Source organism: Centroberyx gerrardi, chromosome 17, assembly GCF_048128805.1.
Source record: "Centroberyx gerrardi isolate f3 chromosome 17, fCenGer3.hap1.cur.20231027, whole genome shotgun sequence".
Taxonomy (NCBI): Eukaryota; Metazoa; Chordata; class Actinopteri; order Beryciformes; family Berycidae; genus Centroberyx; species Centroberyx gerrardi.
This window is the reverse complement of record NC_136013.1, coordinates 12,544,384-12,567,139: the sequence shown is the minus strand read 5'-3', so window position 1 is coordinate 12,567,139 and position 22,756 is coordinate 12,544,384. Positions and strand designations below refer to the sequence as shown.

Here is a 22,756-nt window from a genome sequence, read left to right as displayed (position 1 = left end):
ATGATCATTTCTATTGAGCCTTTGCTGCAGAAAGGTTAGCAGTCTAATAAAGATATACAAAAGCACATGCATCCAAACTAATACTAGGTGCTGGACAGAAAAAAAAAAGGCAGACCTAAATCTAAAAAAACAATAACAATCTAATAACAGAGATCTCTTCATGTTCTCAGTTTGCAGAATCGTCGGGCAACACTCAAGGCCAAAAACACGGGGAATCATGTGAAATAAAGCACATGGCTCACAGAGCAAATCCCCCCACCCGAATAAGACAATAGCCAAGCACATGGGCGACTCCCTTCGATGGCACTTAATTGACACACAATGGAGAGAGTGGCACCAGCGGGGCGTAAAGTGAGCTGACTGACAGACAGGCCGTGTCAGGACGCAGTGTCGGTGTCAGCTTGCCGGGCGCTGTTCAACACGTCTCCCCCTGTGACTGACAGCGACCCCCAATTAACCTCAAACACAAATACAGACAGAAAACACACACATGTACACCTGCTCTCTCTCTCTCTCTCTCTCTCTCTCTCTCTCTCTCTCTCTCTCTCACTAGCAGGGCATGTGACAGCTGTGGAGCCTTGTCTTTATTCATTTAGCACTAATTGAGCTTGTTCCTCTGGGTCAGCTCGCTCAGTTCATCCTCGCCAAGGTAAAGCTTTGTTTGCTGCATGAGTGCTGTCACATGATTGGCTATGGAAAAAAAAAAAAAAGAAAAAGAAACCTCTAGATAATTGCAGAGGAAATGTTTTATTGCTGGGAAGCTTTTTTTATCCATTCATAATTCACATAATTGATTCAAGGTGAAAGATGAATAGGAGTAGCATGCTGTTTTGAATGAATCATTTCCACAGCAACATATCCAGCCTTTGCAATGATTGCATTTATACATGCTGTGGGACTCGTTTAACAAAGTGTGTCACTCTGGGTCCCTCTAGTGTGGCAGCAGAGAGTGTGATGTGGAATGGATTTTAGCCCCCACACCCATTCACCTCCCTTATTCATCACATAGGGCTGATAAAAGGTTTATGAATGATATTGACAAACTAAATGGTGTTGGAACAGCATGTCTCATGGTCTTATCAAGTAGCAGTTTCTTCTTTTTTTGTTCTTTTGCAAAGTATATGATGTGGTGATTTGTTATCTGCTTTTATGTGTGCTTTGTTTTATCCCTGTCTGCAATCCAAATGTCCTACACAGGAAAATAAAGATTGGAATCAAATCGACTTGTTTTGAATATTTAGGCAAATTTTTAATCAGTGTCAGTGTCATGTAGTTGTTCTGATTTTTGTCTGCTAAACAGAGAAAGGTCAGACTGAGTGTGACCCCAGCCAGCAGATGGCGCTCTGTCACTGTGTCGTCCAAAAAGACCCTGGTACTAAACCAAAGAGGAGGTAAAACATGAAGAGCTCTCACTCTGCTCCTTTTTCTGGTCATCAACATGTTCCCCATCAATGGAAAAAAAAATGCTAACCGGAATCTGAGGTGTGATTATTACACCTTTATTTCTTACGAAATTGATGATTGCTAAATTGGATTTAAACCCCAGTAGTTGCTGCGCCCCTGATTAGCTACTGAAAAAAGTTGCTAAATATGTCCCACTGTTACAGATCGTCACTGAAAACATCACAGGTTTATTTGGGCCAAATTACAAGCTCAAAGTAAAATCCATAGGTAAAGTTTACATATTTGTGATGAGCAGTTTGAGGCAACAAAAAAAAAAAAAAAAAAAAAAGCAACCTTGTTCCCGCTCTGTAGCAGCTCGGTTGCTATGGCAACTCATTAGCTAGGCCATGTCGTCTTTGCTTGAGGGAAAATTTGTGGAGGAGAGCATATCTTGTCACTATACAATCTTTGACAACACTGAACGAAGTAGGGGTAGACATAAAAAAAATCATCTGGGATAGTGACTTTTACTGCTCTACTTTCCATAAACCAATATCACAGTGCACGGGTGTGGCCAGATAAGCAGAAACCAATCAATACAAGTGGGAAAGGAGCGGAAGATTATTTTATTTATTTGATCTAGGCTACCTCCTGAACTTGTACCTATCTACCACTTCTTGCAGTGTGCTATGTTTTTATGATTTTAGCCTGGGAGAACAGCGGGTCTAAACTCCATATATTTTAACACCACTAGTTTCCAGACTGCAAATCCGCAAAGGGACGGGTCGAGCAAGCCGCATGGAGAAACGAAAGCAAATGAAAAACACCGTCCAAGTCTGCATAGACAGCCTCCAAGACAAGCTGTTCGGTTTAAGCCGGGACATATGGAGCTGTCCTGAACTCGCCTATCAGGAGACACGGGCTCATGACAGACTCGTCCGCTTCTTCTCCGAGGACGAGGCGTGGAGAGTCGAGAGCCACTACAAACTGGCAACCGCATTCCGGGCCACATGGGGTCCGGCTGGCGGCGGGGAGGGCGACGGGGTTTTGAATGTGGGGTTTCTGTGCGAGTACGATGCCCTGCCGGGTATCGGGCACGCGTGCGGGCACAACCTGATAGCTGAAGTGGGTGCTGCTGCTGCACAGGGGCTGAAGGGTGCTGTAGGAGAGCAGTCAGAGCTCCCTGTCCGGGTGAAGGTAATGGTCAGGTGCTGAAAATGTGTTTCACTGCAGCATATCCCATCCCAAAATACATACTGTTACACAACATAGTAAGTTGAACTGAAAATGAGATATTCACCATTTGAAAGCCCAAAGCCTGTTCAAAAGCTATGGGGTATATTCATTTAAAGACCTTTGCTACAGAATTCAGGGCCGGTTTTAGCCTGCTATATTAGTAGGGTGGGCAGGTAGAAATAATAGGTGGGCAACTTGGGCGGTAGGTAGCCCAGAGGTTAGAGAAGCAGACTAGTAGTCCGAAGGTTGCCGGTTCGAATCCCTGGCCAGATGGCACAAAAATCTGGTAAAATGACAGCTGGCAACCGGAGGATTGTCAGAGTCAAGATCAGATGCAAGCTCCTGCCATTGTGCCCTCAGGCCTCTCCAGCTTATGGCTGTGTGTTTGTGTATGGGGTGTTTGGATGGGTTAAACGCAGAAGATTAATTTCCCCATGGGGATTTATAAAGTAGTATTCTATTTTATTCTAATTTATAAAGAACAATTTGAAGCAGGGAAATTGGGAGGTAGTGAAGCAGCATTTCTAAGTTTGCTGCTACCCTATGATTTGAGTCAGTGGAGGGCAGATTGATTTACCCTAAAATAAAAAAATTCCTTCATCCAGATTTTAACATAATCAACTCCATAACATTTCTTTTCATTGGATGAGCTTAGTTCTTAATGAGAAAGGAAAACTAGGACAGCACTCCAAATTGACTTTATTTGCCACACGGACGTTTCGGGCAAGACGCCCTTCTTCAGCGTGTGTATTGGCAATTTCACCTGAGCTTAGTTCTCAAATAAAATTAAAACCTAATCCAGTCAGACTTCTCACCATAGCCAATATTTACAAAAATAGAAGGTCTTATTCAAACTCAAACAGAAAAGTGACAAAGAAAACAACTTTGAAAGCAGATTAACGTACCCTAAAATTAAAACAAAACAAAAGAGAGAGAGAGAGAGAGAGAGAGCGAGCGAGCAGCGGTGGTCGAGCGAGCTAGAGAGTGAATGAAGAGAGGGAGCGGTGGTAGCGAGAAAGCCGGTGAGTCAGAGAAATAAAACGTTATTTTCTGATTGTTTCACAGCGGTTACGTTCTAAAGCACAAATAAACACGCCCACACCCCCGCACAACCCTGCGGGAAGTGCCGCAACGCCTGATTTGGTATGAATAGGCCACACTCTGTGCAGTGGACGGGTCTGCTTCAGAGCTCTGTCTGTTTGTGCCTGAACACGACGAGAGGGGTGGGCAGTGGGCTGTAGGCTGCCCACCCAATCAGAAGTTAGAAACGGTACTGGTATTTTCTGTGCTTTTTTTCCATTGGCTGAAGAAAAAAAAAATTTTTTTCTTAACTTTTGATTGGGTGGGCAAGACGCATTTTTGGGTGGGCTGAGCCCACCCCTGCCCATAGCTACCGCCGGCCTTGCTACAGATTAGTAATGTTTTTGATGATAGAATCAACTCTTTTTCTGAAATTCTGCATGATGAATTTCAGGGAGCAATATTCTTTCCAAAATGCATATATAGCATATTTGAGTCAATCCCTTCAGTTTTTGATATTTTTGAACAGCCGCCCCAGCGCCATGTCAACTCTTTGTGTGGACAGACAACTCTCCAGACTACACTTGTTAAATATATTTCACTGAAAAATCACATTTGTTAGCACTGGAAAACTGCTGTGATGGAAAAAAAATAAATAATAATTTCACATATATCTCAATATTTCAAAGATTTGATTCAAAATATACAAAACATGTAGCCTATTTGTACATGTAGCCTACATGACATTGATTTGAAATATATTTTGAGTGGCCAAAACTTATTTTGGTAGTTGCAGATATGTGTTGTCAACAGTTAATACAGAAAATGTATTTCCAGTGTCCAGAATATATTTCAAATGAATGTATTCTACACTGAATGTACAAAATATTAGGGACACTTAGTCTTTTCATCAAGTAGCCTATACTGATGAGATGAATCCAGGTAAACGCCATTATGTTGATTTCCCTTATTAAAGGAATAGTTCACCCAAAAGTGAAAATTCTGTTACGATCTACTCACCCTCATGCCAGCTGAAACACAAGTGAAGTTTCTCCATATAACACACAGGGAGGTTGTCAGCACAACTCCATAGCAGCCTTCTCTAAAACAACTGAAGTCAGTGGAGACCAGTTCTTCAGAGTTCCAAAAAGACCTACAGTATATTTACACCATAATTTAGTGCAAATCTTAACTACAGCTGATTGACTTGCAACAAATCATGGTGTATAGGTCTTTCTATTCACAGTGTGATTGTTTGGCTGTTTTTGTTTTGGAACTCTAAAGAACCGGTCCCCATTGACTTCAGTTGTTTTGGAGAAGGCTGCTACGAAGTTGTGCTGGCAACCTCCCTGTGTGTTATATGGACTAACCAATTTCACCTGTGTTTCATTTGGCATGAGGGTGAGTAGATGATGACAGAATTTTCATTTTTGGGTGAACTATTCCTTTAAATCTATACCAATCACAAAGGAGGAGATGTAGATAAAGAGAAGCAGACGAGTTAGAGAAGGATTTTTAAGTTTTGAGACAGTTGAGAGAGACAGTTGAAGATTGTGCAAGACTCAACTCAAAACTTAATATCAGGAAGATGTCCCAATATTTTGCACATTCAGTGTACATGTACTAATACAGTTTGGCAATTTTTGGTATATTTTGAAACATATCTAAACATCCTCTGAAATGTATGTAAAATGTATTTTTTCCAGTATAGGATAAAAGTATTCTCATTATACTCATTATAACAGTCAGTCACTATGGGATGACTGAATTATGTGATCGACCAGATATATCTAATGGCTGAATTGAATTCAATCTTGTCATGCCAGATCACTGTTCTGGGGACTCCTGCAGAAGAGGATGGAGGAGGGAAGATCGACCTGCTCGTGGCGGGAGCCTTCGCCGACATCGACCTCGTCTTCATGGCTCACCCGGCTCAGCAGGACGTCCCATTCCTGCCCGGTGTCGCACTCACAGAGTGAGTTCCTGCTGCTCAGTGTCACATGATGAGGATTTATGACTATGTCCTGACTGATGTTTTCTTTTCTCCTTTTCTCTTTTTCTCTCTTTCTCCACGAGTCCTCTAACCTCCTCATATCGCTGAGGTGATTATTTCGATTTGGCCCCTAAACCTCTATTTTGATGTTACACAGCGTGACAGTGAAGTACCATGGGAAGGCATCTCACGCATCTGCATACCCTTGGGAGGGAGTGAATGCTCTGGATGCTGCAGTGCTGGCCTACAACAACCTCTCTGCCCTCAGGCAGCAGCTCAAACCAGACTGGAGACTCCATGGTGAGGACAGAGGAGGAACAGGCAGAAGAAGTGGAGCTTTACAAGTTGGGATGACACTACATTTAGCTTCATTTTGTAGCTGTTGTCATTGGAAAAATTGTCACTTGAAACGAGAGCAGCTCTTAAGAATGACTATCTGATAGTCATTTCACATTTTTGCCCCTGTGTTTTCTTTATATTATTGTGAAATAACACCGCCCCATACCACCTGCTGTAAAACATAAGGCTTCAATAGGAATGCATTATCATCAGTAGTATCAAAGGTTTCCAGAAATCAAAGCAAAACAAATGTCTCACCTTTTCACATGTAGAATAATGTTTGATCTCTCCAATGGAGACAAAATGATAACACTCATTTTTGCCCACTGATTCCAAATTAGTGGTTTACATTTACATGTATTGTGTAGTAAAGGTAATGGGTCAGACAGGTACTTGCAATAGTACTTGTGAGAAAGTGGTATGGATGAATCCCTACTCCCTTCCTTCCATCATAACACTTTTCCAGCAGCCGTTCTTATCCTCCATCTTGTGCGTTCTCTCTCTCTTTTCTTCACGACAGGCATCATCAAACACGGCGGGGTGAAGCCCAACATCATCCCCTCCTACACCGAGCTGGAGTTCTACCTGCGCACGCCGCTGTTTAAGGATCTTTGCGACCTGAAGGCCAAAGCTGAGGCTTGCTTCCGGGCAGCTGCTGCGGCAACTGGTTGCCAAGTAAGCTTGCCTAAAAATAGCGATAATGTCTTCCGTTCCGCTTTTCCGCTCAGTGACTCCCTGATGTCCAGATTAACAGTCAAAGTAAACATGGTAAAAAAAACAAAAAAGAGTGATGACACGGCAAAGAAATACAACATTGGAGTTGACTCTCCTGTTATTCAGGATCGTCCTTCTTAACATATTCATTATGCCCGACAGCTGTGCTGCTGTTACATTATTCACCATTACCTGCTTTGCCTGCATTTAAAACACAGAGAGCTAGGACTTCATTTATTCCATTGCTACCAACAGGCTTAACACTTATATGAAGCAGCAGTATTACAGTATATGGGTGGCTGGTTGTAAACTCTGATCATTTTTAACACTTAAGCACTTTGTAATATATTTTATATGTAATTGTGATCTCTTAACCTGATGTGTACCTCACATTTTAGTGTATGACTGTAGGCTTGCTTGTATTTTTTCTAACCGTGGCTGCTAACCTTTCCCCTGGTGGGACACTAAAGATTGATAGATTGATTGATCTATTGATTGATTGATTTCATCTTTAGGTGGAGATAACCTCCTCAAGCCACGCCTACTCTAACATTCTTCCTAATGCCACACTGGCAAACCTGTACGAGAATAACGGAAAGGCTTTAGGGATTCAGTTTCAAGAGGAGTCAAATAACTTCTCTGGTGGGTGAAAAATACAAATTCTGTCTTTAACATGCAAACCACCTGGGTCTCTCTCTTTCCTCTCTCTCTCTCTCTCTCTCTCTCTCTCTCTCTCTCTCTCTCTCTCTCTCTCTCTCTCTCTCTCTCTCTCTCTCTCTCTCTCTCTCTCTCTCTCTCACCCCTGCCTCTCTCTCACCCCTGCCTCTTTATATCTTTTCTGTGTACTGGCCAGTGAAGCAGAAATGTCATGAACACTCAATATCGTAAGAGACAAAGTGTTAAGTAACAGCAGAACAGTTAATGTAGCCATCTTTACAGGCTGCATTCTGTCATCTGGATCAACAGAGAATCACTCGCACAGTGAATGTATTATTATTATCTTTGCAGGCTCCACTGACTTCGGCAACGTATCGCTCGTAGTCCCTGGCATCCACCCTTTCTTCTACATCTGCTCCGACGCAGTGAACCACACCGAGGAATACACCGAAGCAGCAGGTACAAGAGCGCGGGTCTTTTGGGAACAGATGTCTTCTTGTAATAAAAATTTAACTGCAGCGTGATCACCTGACAGACATTTCCAGCCATCTCTTCTTCTTCTTCTTCTTCTTCTTCTTCTCGGTTCACTGGGCTTGTTTCTTTCGTTCGCGCTCACCCATGCTTTTATTTTTCCTCCTCCGCTCCCTTTCCTCTGCCAGGAGCGGAAGAGGCCCAGTTGTGCACCCTGAGGACAGCCAAAGCCCTCGCTATGACAGCTGTGGATGTGCTGTGCTGCCCCGATCTGCTGAGGCAAGTGAGAGAAGACTTCGCCCGGGCCAAACTGGAACAGGAGGAGAAGTGACTGAGAGGCAGCGATAGGGCTCTATAGCTTCCTAAACGCTAAATACACAACGTACAAAATATTGGGGACACTTATTTTTCATGAAATACACTTGATGAGGTGAATCCAGGTAAAAGCCATTATCCCTTATTGATTTCCCTCATTAAATCTACACCAATCACAAAGAAAGAGAGAAGCAGAGAAGTTAGAGACGGATTGAGATGATGCTTCTAATATTTTGCACATTCAGTGTATGTCTACTAAATCATATATGCAATATTTGATTGCCTTATCTCTGATCTGCTGATGCAAATGAGACTTCACCCTGGCCAACTGGAACAGGAGGAGAAATGGCTGCAAGGCAGTGGTGTTGCTCTATAGCTTCCATTACTGAATATTCATATAGGGCCCAAAGAATCAGGCCATGGATATTTGTGGACACTTCTTTATCCTTTTCATGTCTTTCTGCTGAGGCACTGCCTAATTAAGTTCTGTTTAGGACGATGGTGCACAAAGTTTGAATTGGCACCATGCCCTTGGAACATTGGATAATTGGATAAAAACAAAACCAGAAATGATTTAGGCTATTTCACACTTTGCCCTGTAAGAAATCGCTGAAAGATTTTTTTTTTTTATATCAAACGTTTTTTCTGACAACTGTTCTCTACTCAACTCCCCAACAAGCCACTCTTCCACTGCCCTGCACATTGTATTGAAACTTTGCACAAACACTTGTTATAGCCAGGTCTGCATCACATACCAGTTAAATGTTTATTGAATGTTGTCTTTTACTGTTCCTATAAATCACAGTTTTTGTTCAAGCGACACAGTCTGAATCTGTAGTCGCAGCTTCTTTTTGTTAACTTGGTTTTAATTGATTCTTGCGTATAAAATCAAGGTTCAGTTCAATGCATTTCAATCCATTTCCATTTGCACTAAATAAATGTGTTACCTGCAGAGAGTATAGTGTAGTATTGTGGTTCTCTTGCTTCATTTAATTGCAGTGTTCTGCACTTATGGTCAGCTCAAATAAATGTCTCATTTTCAGAAAACATCACATTTATTAAACATCTTTCCCCATATAACATCTTTCCAGAGTTTAGTTATTTAACTGTATTTGTAGTTAAATTGTCATATAAACCGCCAAAAGATATTTTTAGTGTACATCCTTTGTGAAAGGCAATCTGCCAGATGTTCTTATTGTATTAAGCTAAAAAAAAAAAAAAGACATAATAAAACTAGCAACTAATAGGTAATAGTGAACCTCAAAGCCTCACAACACCAAACAGAGGAGATGAAGCTTCAGCTGTATAAAAAAGAAATATGGACATTAAAAAGAAAAAAAATAGTTAATTAATATTTTGGGGTTTCCTAAACATATATCTTCTTTTTACATTTGTATTTTTCTTGTTTACTAAACTTTGTCATATCACGCAAATGTGATACAGCAGCTTGACAGCAAAATAATTGCATTGATACAAAGATCACAAGAAAATTTATAACATCTACTGAATCATACTACAGTACCATAAAAGAAAAAGGAAACTTCAAGATAAAGCGTTACCTGACTATCAGGTGTTGAGACTTTTAGTGGGTCACGGATTGTCAAGGCTACAACTAGTTCATATGGAGTGGAAAGGGGGTTTCTATCTATACATTGGCAATGTCCGAGATCCGCACCTCCAGGAAAGGTGATGTACAGCGTTTCTTTTCACAGTGTTGTTGTTGTAGACCGCTGAACATAAAGCCAAACGCGTATGTGTTGAGAATCACTGCATCGAGAACTGAAAACAGCTGAGTCACGCTGCACATGAGCACAAGTCTGTGTGTGTGTTCGCCTCTTTGTGCAGTTAGACACCAGGCAGCAACAAAATCCAAATGTCTTTCCATCAGCAGCGCGATACTTCTAACATGATTTGCCGGAGTGAGAAAACCAAAGACGACGACACCTGTTTTCTTGAGCACATTATCACAGATCATTTTTAATCTGGTCAGTTTTAAGTGGCTGGGTCAAGAAGGCAATGGTCCCCATGCATCTTATAGGAGCAGTTTCCTCTGTCTCTGCGTCCTCGGTGAAAAGCATCATGGGCAATGTCATCCCTCTTGCTCTCCACATGGGAACCGAGCTACTGGAGTCCCGCCGTGGCTCGCTCTCGAAGACGACGCGCTCTCGGCTCCGGGTGTTATGAGTAGATGGACCAGTAGATGATATTAAAGAGGACGTACGCTCCGGGGAAGACGACCCGGGAGTACTTGTCTATGGCGTGGGTGTCTATCCAAATGTTCACGTAGCCCCGGGACGGCTTCACCTGGCCGGTGATCTGGGGGTCGTTCAGCGCCACCTGGGCCAGCATCCTCTCCTGGCGGCCGCCGTTCTCCGGCATCCCGTAATTCCCCGTGGTGTTGACGTCCATGGACCCGTAGCCCGTGATCTGGGGGTCGATCATCATCTCGTCGGGGTTGCCAATGCCGCATGTACACGGCAGCTGAGCGAAGAGAAATAAAAGCCACAAATTACTTTGAAATTGACAGGTCGATTCAAGAATAATTCCTGTTCATTCAAAAAACAAACTGAAACTAGGGATGTGGCGATCTGCTTATCTCATGATAAGATTCGATACATGATATGGGGTTCACGATTCAATACAACCGCGATACGATGTTATAAGTAAAAGTTCAATGACAACAAAGTATGACTGCAGAATTATGGTTATTTCTGAGCCACAAATCTCTCTAGCAATGGCATGGTCTTGCTAGAATGTAAACAACAATTTAATTACATTACAAAGTGCAAATAATATAATTTGGATGGAGAGCTTGTGAAATTTTGATGGGCAAGCCGTCTCTTTTGTGATTTCTACAGCAGAATAAAATGTAGCTAATATTGTGATTAATTTTTCTGCCCCACGATACCTATTGTCACATTTTTGTATCGCGATATATTGAATTTCGATATATATTGTCCCATCCCTAACTGAAACTTTCAAAAAACTGAAATGAGAATACCAATATGCGCATTAGTTTGTGCTCTAAAGTCTAATGTTTATTACTTTTGTTACAACGCTCTGGGCCTTTAAATAACTTTGGCATGAAACATTTACAGAAGGATGTTTGTGCTGGAAATGCTCCTTAGGATATGTGAGCAATTTGGCTCCATATGCCACAACATTTGGCAGATGAAGAATCGGGGAACAACAGCAGTATAGTACACAAGCTGTAGACTCAAAAATAAATTGCCATAGCCTGCGAGCAGCTGCAAGTGAGCCAATTTAGAAAAAATATTTTTCTGTTTACTAGAAATATACATAAATGATTTATTCTAGTTTCTACCAGTTTGGAAATTTTTTGGGAAATTAGGTCATTCTTGTCCTTTTCTGATTTAGAGATTTATTTATTCATGCTTCTATTTCATCTTTTCTTGGCTGTCATGAGTCTCTGTATTCTCGCCTTAATTGAAAATCTGTTTCTCATTTGCAACTATTACAGCAACTAGAATTTTAACAAGAACTAAAACAAAGAGACCATACATCAACACCATCATACACCAACATCAGCCTCCAAACAGCTTCTAAGTGAAGAAGTGTAAAGTAAGGACATGATGTCCTCTGCACAGCTCCAAGTCTGTGAGGTGCTGGTCAAATGCAGGAAAAAAACACATTAAAAAGCAAGGAAGTGTTTGCACGCTCAGACCGACTTATTCACATAACTGATCTGTTTTTATTCCGAATTTATGCAGGTAAAAACATAAGAGCGGCCTTTGCTTAATTAGTTTTACTTGCATAAGTTACAAATAAAAACAGATCAGTGATCTGTGAGTGTGCAGCGAACATTCATTCCTTGTTGGATGAACAGGCTTTTGGCAAGAATACAGCTGTATTTACTGTTAAAAGTCTAGATTAAGACTAAAGGTCATGTGGCTCCTCGCCTTTGGAATATCTTGGCTGAAGATATAAATATCTTTTATGTCTCTATTGAAAATACATTTTTGTAAACTTTCATTTAGTTAATGAATTTTATTTCTCTTGTTTTTTGTATCTTTTGAGTTGGAAGGAGACATCAGTGCATCACTAGTTTCAGTCTTCCTATAATGATAATACATAATTTTTTTTTCATTGTTTATGTTGTATTTGCTTTCTAAACACATTGTTACTTTGTTAAGTGCTATAAAAAGCACTATTAGCTGTATTATCTTATTATATGATGGTCAGTATATTGAATAGTTTCAATTCTGATTGAGCCTGATGTAAGGCATTACCTCAGGCTGTATAAACTACTGCAAGAGATCATTACACTGGTTTGGAAATGCGAAAATTTCCAGTTAGTGAGTGAACAATCTAAACTGTCATGGTGATTCATTAACAGCACAGCAGGCAAAAAAGATCCACATGTTACAAGTTAAGTGTTGTTTTTTTTAACTGCAGGTAATGAATAGGCACTGAGGAAAATCACATTCAGAAACACTTACTCTCTCCCTCAGTTTCCTCTCTTTCCTCTCCTGCACGGTGGAGAGGTAGTTGACCGCCGCGTACTCTATCACCGACAGGAAGACGAACACAAAACTGACCCAGAGGTAGATGTCCACTGCCTTGATGTAGGAGACGCGCGGCATGGAGGCGTTGACCCCCGTGATGATGGTGGACATGGTCAGCACTGTGGTGATGCCTGGAGCAGAGGACACACACACACTTTAGAGACTCCAGCCCTTGTCTCTACTGTGTTATCGTCAGTGTTGCATAGACAAAACCATAAAAAGGCATTTCAAAAAACTAGTATGGGCTGATTTCATTTTTTAATCTTACTATTGCGGAATACATGTATTTATTCATTTGTTTGTTTGTTTTGTTATTATGATACTTTATTGATCCTTTTAGGGAAATTCCCTTTTTGCTGTCCCACCGCTGCAGGAAGGTCAGAGGTCAGGCTCAGTTACAGAACAGCACCCGTCCAGCTGGTTTCATTTAGTTTAGTTTAGTTTAGTTTAGTTGCACATATTAAAGAAACAAATAAAAAATACATTACGAGAATTACCAAAGAAAGAAAGGGAAAGAACATACATGTGCAGGTGAGGTAAAAAGCCCAAGATGAGCTTAAATCAAACCTCACCGAGGTTACACTAAGTTACAAACACTGAACGCTCACTGACACGGGGGCTGCAACCCAGATCCTCCATCTGAAGAGCAGACTCCTGACTCACTACACCACCCTGCTTTTTAGTTTTCTGTATACTACTGATGCTACCTCGTTAAGAAACCTATTCCTTTACTTCTACTACTTTTGTGTCAACTTTATGCAATCCAACTTTTTGTCCCAACCAGCATCAACTTTCTCAAGGACTCATAACTACTTTACATGTCATGTCTTGAATGTCCATGTCTTGATCCTTTGTATCATGTTGTATACATATGTGTATGCTAATGCCTACTATCCCAAAACAAATTTCCCTTTGGGATAATAAAGTATTCTATTCTATTATTACTAAGATGAATTCCTTGTATGTGTAAACGTACTTGGCCAATAAAACTGATTCTGATTCCCCTTTTCATACATTTTATGAATATGTCATAATTTCTCAAACTGGATCTGGGCTTGGTTTCAACATCTTATGACAGCGCTACAGTAGGTTTCTTCTGACAGGGAGAGTCTCCTCTACCTAGAGGAACCCTGGCCGGGACGGCCCGGCGGTCGATCCAGAAGGAAACCCAGGACAGCATGACCATCAGAGTCGCAGGGAAGTAGGTCTGCAGCAGGAAGAAGAAGATGTGGCGCCGCAGGGTGAAGTGGATGTACAAACGATTGTACCAGCCTAGGAAGGAGAAAGATCGCCAGTATTACAGAGAGAAGGTCAGATGTTTAATATTGCCTACCAAAACACTTGAAGAGTGTAGAAAGCAGAGGTTTACAGCCATTTTGGCAGGGAAAGACACAGAGGAAAATCACAACCTCAACTGTAATCTAGTGTGCAACACATCTGGTCCATTTGCATGATCTATTCAGTGTACTGTGCCTATTAACTGTGCCAGTGTCCATGTATTATGGATTACCTGTGCTGCTGTAGAAAGCCAGCTTGGTTGTGGTGTGAAACTTCTGGATGAGGAACTGGGACAGAGAGATCCTGTCGTCGGTGTTCAAGGACTCATTGCCTTTCTTCCAGTACAGCATCAGGTCATCGTCTGTGTACGCATCTGGAGGGAAAACATTCAGGTGAACAAGTTAATCTGCACTAAAACAAATCAGAGCAGATTGTGTTGCTCTACATCAGCAGTGGATTTATTTTTGTGACTGAGACTGTAGTAAAGTTTATAACTGGAAAGAGTGTATGTTAATGTGTACAAAAAGACAGAAAAGACAAAAATAACAACACAAAAAGGCCATTAAATGTGTGTATTGTTGAAATGTAGTAAATATTTGTTCACACTTTGATAAATCTACTCACAGCTCTCTATCTCCAGTGAACAGGTTTGTGTATCTAGAGGGAATCGGCTCAGGTCCATGTTGCACATGGCTGTGACAGTGACTCTGTAGGAAGAACAGCAGAGACACTAAGAACAATATAAACTGTTATTCAGCCCACCGATGTAAGTACTTTAAAATTTCTAATTAGGTTACTTTGACCAAAAATAAAACAAATGGTGTGAATAGGGACTGAACTGGAGTGGTGTGTGTGTATTAAGTTGCTGGATGTGGTGTTTTGACTGATTTTTGCTAAAATTTCTGACTCGGTTGATTTAATCAAGGACTCTATCACAGACATTTACATTCACACATGCACCTGTTTCTCAGCAAAGTGACAACGCTAACTTCTCTATCAGACGGTGCTCCTGTATGTTTTTGCCACATGCTTTATTTGCTTTTAGTGCTGTCCTTGTTGTTGATTTTGGCAAAGCCAGATTTTTCAAAGCCAGACATCTCTATTGGACAAAGCTTTCTACTCTAATCTAAAATCAATTTGACATTATCGAAAATATTGTACAGTAAGGGTGAAATAAAATCCTTGTTGATTGACATTTCATCTGCATTCCTTTTAAGACATTTTTTAGTGATAAAGCACAAAAAAACCTTGATTATATTCATCTGAGGCAATTTTGAAGTAAACACCTGCTTTTCAAACTCTGCATTGGCTCTTAAATGTCTTTTCTGAAAATTATTAAAGAATCTTTTGGAGAATTTCTTCAGGATTATTAAAACCTGGGGGTTAAATTGTTCCACAAAACAAGACTGTTTCTACTGCAGTGGAGTGAGTCAGTGCTTACTGTCTGACTAAAGAACAACAAAGACAAAACGATCAGTGTTCTACCTGAGACTGTAGAGCACGTTGCCGTCGGGATAGACCCGCAGCATGACGTTGTCTGTGGTGGTGTCGTGGATGAAAGACCTCTTGGAGTGGACGAAGAACATGTCAGGCACCCAGATCTTCTTCACTAGGCGGCTGTCGAAGGTCATGCTCTGGTTGTTGGTGCTGGGGAACGCCAGCCGCTCGTCCTTCCAGTAGTGACGCAGGTACAGCGTCATGGTGAAGTCCTGCGCAGGAGGAAAAATGAGATAAAAGAGTGTGAGAGTGTTGCATCTGGGAGTGATTTCTGAAGTATAGCACATCCTTTTAAAAGCTATGTCTACTCTTGTCTCAAACTGTAACAGAGTGTGATTTATTTTCCAAAGATGAGCGATAATTGAAATGCTTACCATATCCACCTCTGAAATGGTGTCAAGACTTTCCACCTGAACATCTACGCCCACTGGAATTGGAGGCCCTGAAAGCACAGCAAGGCATAACAAATGCAGAAATGTGATTTTTCTGCACTCACTGAATTTCCCCTCAAGGTATTATTGTTTCATTATGGATACGGCAAAAGGTAGAACCAGTAGAGAGACTATTTCCTATTTCCTATTTCCTATTTCCCATTACCTTTTTGTGAAATCGTGTTTACAAAAGAACAATGTGTCACCCAGATTTGGAGCATTGCTTGTGCCATGACTGTGCCGGTTTGGCCGGGATTCTACTTTTGACCTATTTCAGCCTTTCTACTCTGCATCATCCTCTAGTAGTACACAAACACAATTGGGTCACAATGGATCAAAGTTGATGCCGCGGTGGATGACATCCAGCTCTCCTTTTTACTTCCAGCTGAGAGGCACTTGATGGTCTAAATCTGACACAGCAAAAGGCTCTTTCACTGTGTTTTTCACAGCCATACTAACAGACTCTAGTATGATTAAAACTGGTTGTGGTCAGATAAAAAAAAAAAAACAGCTTGTGTTTCTCTCTCCTATCATGAATGCGACTGCCCTCACGGCAGGTTTTTCTAGCTTCGCTCGGCTCTCGTGCGTGTGCTACATGGTTATTTGGCTCACAGGATGAATAAAGAGATAAAGAGAGCTAAAAAGATTACAAAAGAAATAATATTCCATTACTATCCTCTACTACAGTAAAACAAAAGCCTGTTTTTCTGGGTATAATCCTACAGTTCAAAAAACTGACATCAAATCCCTTTAATATATACATTGATGCAAAAGGACTGTATTCAAACTCGTGATATTAAGAATGCAGCTCTGCCTGCTAGAAGGGGAAATTCTGGCACAGCTTGTGTGGATTGCATCATTAAGGTTTCCAAGAGCTTATAGGACTGTTTGCCCCAAACCAATAACCGCTGGACAGATCTTATCCGGCTGGCCTTGATGACCGACCAAGCCGTCTCTGCAGCAACCCCGCTTAAGTTGCCATGATGAACACAGCTTGTGTGAACTAACAACAAAACACTTCCACTAAAAAATACCTAAACCAACAGTAACATGCACCGGGAAATGGGAAGCGCTAGTTTTCTAACCTCCAAACGCTGGTCTCATGGTGAAATCATGGTCGTCTATTCTTAGAAGCTGCTCGGATTTCGTCATTGGAGATTTTGTCATGTCTGGACTTCGTTTAAAAATGGGGCTGTGGAAAAGAGAAAGAGAAGTTGTAACAGTTACCCTTCCAGGATATGTAATAAATTGTTTCTCATGTCAAATGAAATCAGTAAAAGTATTAAATTCATGAATAAAAAATGTTCTTTTTCATATTAGTAAAAGATTTTTAAAACTGACCTTCCAGATTTCTGACCTCCGACCCCCTCCAGTCTGAAGGTTTCTCTTCTCGACCTGATAATCAAATACCAGATTGATTTATAAAAGACTCAAGGGAATCGTCACACATGCGGCATATAGCACAAGATTATACAAATTATAAAATTTTGAGATTTCACTGTTCATTAAATGAACTGTTGAATGAATATTTTTATTCCAAAAGGCCCCCCAAAAAATGCTTGAAATTCCTTAGTTAAGAATTAAACAAAAACACAGGTCATTCTATCTTCTCTCTAAAAGCTTTTTCAAATGGTGGATATCTCATTTTTAAAACATCAACATATTATGCGCAATACTGTTCACATGATCACAATGTAAAACAATAGGAGTTCAGCCTAGCAACAACAATTTTGCCTATTTTTTTTTTTTTTTACACTACTCACTTTCTAAGGAGATCTAATACATCCGGTTACATCACACACATTTTATCCACAAATCACACAAAGGGCAGAAGGGCATTTTCCCAACACATCCAATTTGGAGGAAGCCAGCCATTCTCTGGTGTCAGTGTTCAAGAGGGTTACATCTGTACACTTGTCTTTTAGACTACATTTTCCAGGCCACGAGTAGAAAAAAAAAAAAAAAAGATGAATTCCAAAAACCCTAAAATGGATTAATAGAGTAGAGCATGCTGTGACAGACAGGGCCACATCCCTGTAACAACCACTACAGACATGCATTGAGGAAATACCAGAGACACAGAGAGAAATGGGGGCTTGGCACAAAAACAGAGGAAAAACACAAACACGGCAAGAGCAAATGAGAAAGAAAGAAGGGGCTTTTGCTGGGTGCTAACTGCAGTGTTCTGATGGGCGATGGGTGCTACTCCTCTCTGTCCATCCAGCAGCTGGTTCCTAATCCTCTTGGCAGAAATGCCTCTCCAATCCCCTCACTGCCTGCCTACGCCACACAACAGACTGCCTGTCTGTACATCGCTCTCTCTGCCTCTGCCTCTGCTCTGCAGCTCACCCCCATGCTCCCGGCCAGTATAGATCAGAGGATGGACACCATTAAAAGTTAATGGGCTGGATTCCTGCAGGGGTCGTCCCAGGCACTTTAACGTATATGCACCCATGGGACAATGACCCGCTTTGAATTTACACAAAGCACAAAGTGTTTTCTAGTCTTCTGCTTTAAATGGCCAGTAGAAGAATAAAGCCTGCAGACTAGGAATTGAATGTATACATTGTTTATTAACGATGTTTCAATCAGATCTCCATCAACTTAAAATCATTTAGACTTCTCACACTCCCGTATTATATATACTGATATAAACAGTATACTATATACTGTGTTAATCTGATGAAGATTCACATTAAACTGAACTGTTATTAATAAAAGTAGCATGAACAGAGTTTCTAGTGCAGACTACAGTATTTCACAAGAAAAAATAAGAGAAAAATCAGAAAAAATAGGCATAATCATGAATTTGTATAGTATATATATTTTTTTTTTCCTGCCTGACCCCCCAAAATTATTTTAGGACCCCCTGAAGGGTCTCAGCCTCCAAATTGAGAACCAATGAGTTGAACTCTAGGTATGGCCACAGTAACAGCCCAGTTACATGAGGAATTTCCTTTTAGACATGTACATATTCTCATGTTGATGAGAATACACAGATTCTCCTCTCCTCAAGGCAAAGAGTGAAGTAATATGGTGAAAACTCATCCTCAACCCACGCCAACAGCATCCAGAGGCTTTCACTGCAGCTAGGAAGAAGATTGCAATTTCACACTGAGAGGAGGACTAGAGAAATGGGACTCGGGGAAAGAGTAAGGCTGTCGCATGAATATACGAGTTTTTCACTTAGAGAAAAGGAGTTTTAGATTTGATTTGTATTCCCAGAATATACGGCAGATGGAGGACTGTCTGATGTGAGATGACTCTAAACCAGATGAAAAACGTGTCACACAGATTTGATGCCAAGACGGTAATAAGAAGACGCTCTATATTAAGGCGTATAAAGATGTGAAGCGCAGCGTTGAACCACTAGTGCTTTCTGCCCTCCACAGATTTCCACAGTTGATTTAGATCCCACTCTTCTTACAGTTAATGATCATCTTAATCACCTTAGGGCTGAGATTATCACTTTAAAATGACTGTGATTTCATGGAGGATTCTTTAGATCTGAAAGAATGCTTTATCCTTATATTGTTTAGCACAATTATCCCTCGAATAAATCAGATTTATGCTGTAATGCATTCTGACAGTTTGTGCTGTTGTCTGTAGGAAGCAGCACTGGCACATTCTGTCACAAACATTTATTTTATCCAAATAGATGAGGATCTTAATAGTGAACAGACTGCTATTTGACGTTTTCCTCTAATCTATAAATAACTGCAGTTTTAGCATGAAAGTGATACTGTATCTAAAGGAAGGATTATGATATGAAAGGGTTTGTGGAATACATTAAGTGGATGCAAATCACTCAAAGCTGATAGCTGTGTTAAAGGCATGCAGCGCTGCATGGGAAAACCTTATCATCTCCACCAGGGATTAATGCAAAGACAGTTTCCCACTTTGGGGACTAGGCTACAGTCGAAATCTGCATTTAGGTTCATATAACACAAAACCATTTTGTGTGGATTTTGACCAGGACATGATGGAAAAGGAGTCCGAGCTATATTGGTTGTTTATAGGTAATTTATGGGAGACGTTTGTCTGAAAATCTGTATTTCCTCCTTATTCTTCATGAATCAGATAACATTACACCACTTACACTGCACAAGTTTGTGTGAATATGTTTAAATTTTTCGCTGACAATTATTTGGTGTTGACAAGTGTTGATTGTCCACTCATAGAACTATCTAAGTGTTAAATTAACTCTGATGGGTGTGGATTTATAGAAACACTGGTATAGTGTTGATTATTATGCTGAAATAATACAAGAATTAATTGATCTCTGACAGTCCAATCCAATACAGTAGCCTAGTTTCTGGCTTAATTCATATGTGCTGCAAGGTTAACTGAATCAATTCAACAAGTCTAATGAGAGTCAATACTAAAATGCCAACAGTTTTTTTCAACTTGAATTAAAAACTTTTTTTTTTTTTAAATGAAATGTAATACTTCTTCTACAATGGGCCAACATGGATTCCATGTGTCAGGCTGCACCTCTTCATACTGCTGGTGTTTCAGCACAAACCCTGCTCTTTGAACAAAAAGGCAGATTTAAGAAATAGAAGAAATAACATTTTACATTCTAATACAAACCTCTGCAATAGCCTACTTTCTGTCCTAATTGCTTCTTATGTTTAGGCAAACTTAATCAATATTGTTTCGAATTGAGGATGCTTTAATTATTCACAGATCTAGTTCAGCGCGGGCTAAAAATTTAATCCAATGAAGTATTAACAAGGAAGCAATTAGCCTAAATAAACACCACAAAATGACATTGACTACAACTGCTGCCAGCGGCAAAAAAAACAAAGCACATCCATCCACTGGCCTACAGCAGTTATGGGACAAGAGAACACAGCATTCACCAAATAGTACATAAATAGATGTGGGGATTTAGGTCTCCCTCTCTCTCTGCTCTCCAATCTGCTGTCTGAATAAGTCTGATTTCAGAGGGGGAGGGAGCAGCGCAGGTGACACGGGAAACAGCGGACAACATCGTGTAAACCTAGAAACATCAATAAGAACCTAACGACATCTTCACGGGGAAATACCTTTGCACAACACAGACACAGATTTGCACCAAAACGGCGATTTAAGCAACTGTCATGGATAAAAAAAAAAAATAAAAAAAAAACGCGATCCTACAGAGTCAGTATATCATCTCTGACATTTTGCACATGCATGACTCCTGTGTGACATTACCTGCTCTGTTTGTAGGTCTCCAGCTTATGACCCCGCGGCTGGGCCAGCTTCCCAGCTGCGGCCGCGAGCCAAACACAGCACAGCGCGAGGACAGCATCCACCTGCATGGCTCACATTCCCCAGAGGACGCGCCTCTCCCGTCAGTCAAAATCCGCTCCCGACTCGGGCTGAGAGCACCCCGCGGTCCTGAGACATGCTCTTCTTCAGCGTCGGTGCGGGTGGGGTGGGGGTGGGGGTGGGGGTGTGGTGGTGCGGGATGAGGGTGGAGGGGGGGGGGGGGGGAGTCCGATAAGCGGGAGAAGACACAGCAGTGACAGTGACAGCAGCAGCGGCGGCGGTATAGAGGCTATTCTACGGCCTGAGTGAAAAACATCCCACGGTGCTTAATCTCCACAGTGGGAAAAGCAATTTTGACTAAACCCATAAATCCTTCAGCGTCAGATGGTACAGATTTGATCCCTCCAGTCCAGTGGCGGATGCGCCTGCCTCTCTGCGCCCTATCTGTGCTCAGATATCCTGCGCGCTCTGATGTTGCTCTACTCCACTTTGCACCGCCCAGAAAACACCAATTCTCATAATGATGCAGCCGTGCTCATTTGTAAGGTCAACGGTTTGGTAGATAGAGGATCGCGCAGTATAGCTGGGAGAAAGCCGTCTGGTGATGTGAAAGGCTGCTCGGCTCCTTTCTGTCTTATCATATCTCGGCATGTCAGAAATGTTTCTGTGTTGACATGCTGCCAGGACTCACTGAATTTATAATGATGTTTGCTTGAATTCAGTTTTGCTGGCAGTAGGCAGTAGATTTAGCTGTGTACAGTAAAGGCAGGGTTTTTATTGTCTATTTTCAGGTTGTCTTTCCACAGTGTTTTTCATTGTTTTTTCTCATGGGACACACATTTTTGTAATATTCTCACATGCTCCAAAAATGATTATACAGGCTGTTGTGTAGGCAAATCTTGAACAAATTAGGCCTGTACTCACTTTTTAAACAACAAACCTACAAGCCAGTATTTACTCAGTTTTCCTAATACTGGAGGGACTTGGAAGGAATTTAATATAGAACATTAAACTATACAGTAATTAACTTGTCATACTTATTTCTCCAGAATGATTTGATCCCCCTGATGATGGACCAAAAATATAGAACAAAATGCATTTGGGTCCCAACACTGGTCTGACCATCCATCACACTCTCATTGATCTCCATCAGAAACTCATAGCAGAAATGATTGGTGTGTGTCGTTTTATTTAGCAACACAGATGCTATATCAGTATTTGTCTGTCCTGACGTGCTGTACATCTGAATAAGCCAATCAAAAAATGTCTGGGCGTGGACGTCAACATCAGCCGGGCCTTGTGTCCCCCTTTTGTTTTTTTAGCAGACTGAACAGTTGGATTATAAGATCATGAATTTGGGTTAGTTCCATGGACGTCAATCTGAAAATTGGTGTAAGTAATGTTAGGCGTTGTGTGTGTTTCATATTGTTGGTTCTTCCTCTGGGATTTTACAGTATTCTTGCTGACTTTGCTAATAAAATAACAAACAATTGCACAAGCCAACACACAGGATGTCAAACAGGATAACATTATCTTTCTTATGATAATAATGATCCATACACTAATTCATGAGTCAATTATTAAACTTGGTGATTACAAATGGCTATCAAATATCTACAACCCTTGACTTGATTGAG

At 41.0% G+C, this 22,756-nt stretch overlaps 1 protein-coding gene and 1 pseudogene across 1 annotated transcript; one reads left to right on the top strand and one right to left on the bottom strand.

Moving 5' to 3' along the window:
- Positions 1-2,181: 2,181 nt before the first annotated feature.
- On the top strand, positions 2,182-8,202 carry LOC139909900 (peptidase M20 domain-containing protein 2-like). The gene is made up of 7 exons (XM_078289672.1): positions 2,182-2,574; positions 5,466-5,614; positions 5,790-5,932; positions 6,492-6,646; positions 7,201-7,327; positions 7,694-7,801; positions 8,002-8,202. The coding sequence occupies exons 1-7, from the start codon at positions 2,182-2,184 to the stop codon at positions 8,142-8,144; spliced, it is 1,218 nt and encodes a 405-aa protein (XP_078145798.1). The 3' UTR covers positions 8,145-8,202.
- A 1,501-nt stretch (positions 8,203-9,703) lies between these two features.
- LOC139909904 (gamma-aminobutyric acid receptor subunit rho-1-like) lies at positions 9,704-21,178 on the bottom strand (annotated as a pseudogene).
- Between the last annotated feature and the right edge of the window lie 1,578 nt (positions 21,179-22,756).

What these genes read in the sequence shown, in the direction of transcription:
- LOC139909900 (XM_078289672.1), top strand. Translation starts at nt 2,182, where the DNA reads ATGGAGAAACGAAAGCAAATGAAAAACACCGTCCAAGTCTGCATAGAC. An exon ending in ACCAGACTGGAGACTCCATG is followed by an intron (nt 5,933 to 6,491) that starts GTGAGGACAGAG and finishes TCTTCACGACAG; the next exon opens with GCATCATCAAACACGGCGGG. An exon ending in GGAGTCAAATAACTTCTCTG is followed by an intron (nt 7,328 to 7,693) that starts GTGGGTGAAAAA and finishes TTATCTTTGCAG; the next exon opens with GCTCCACTGACTTCGGCAAC.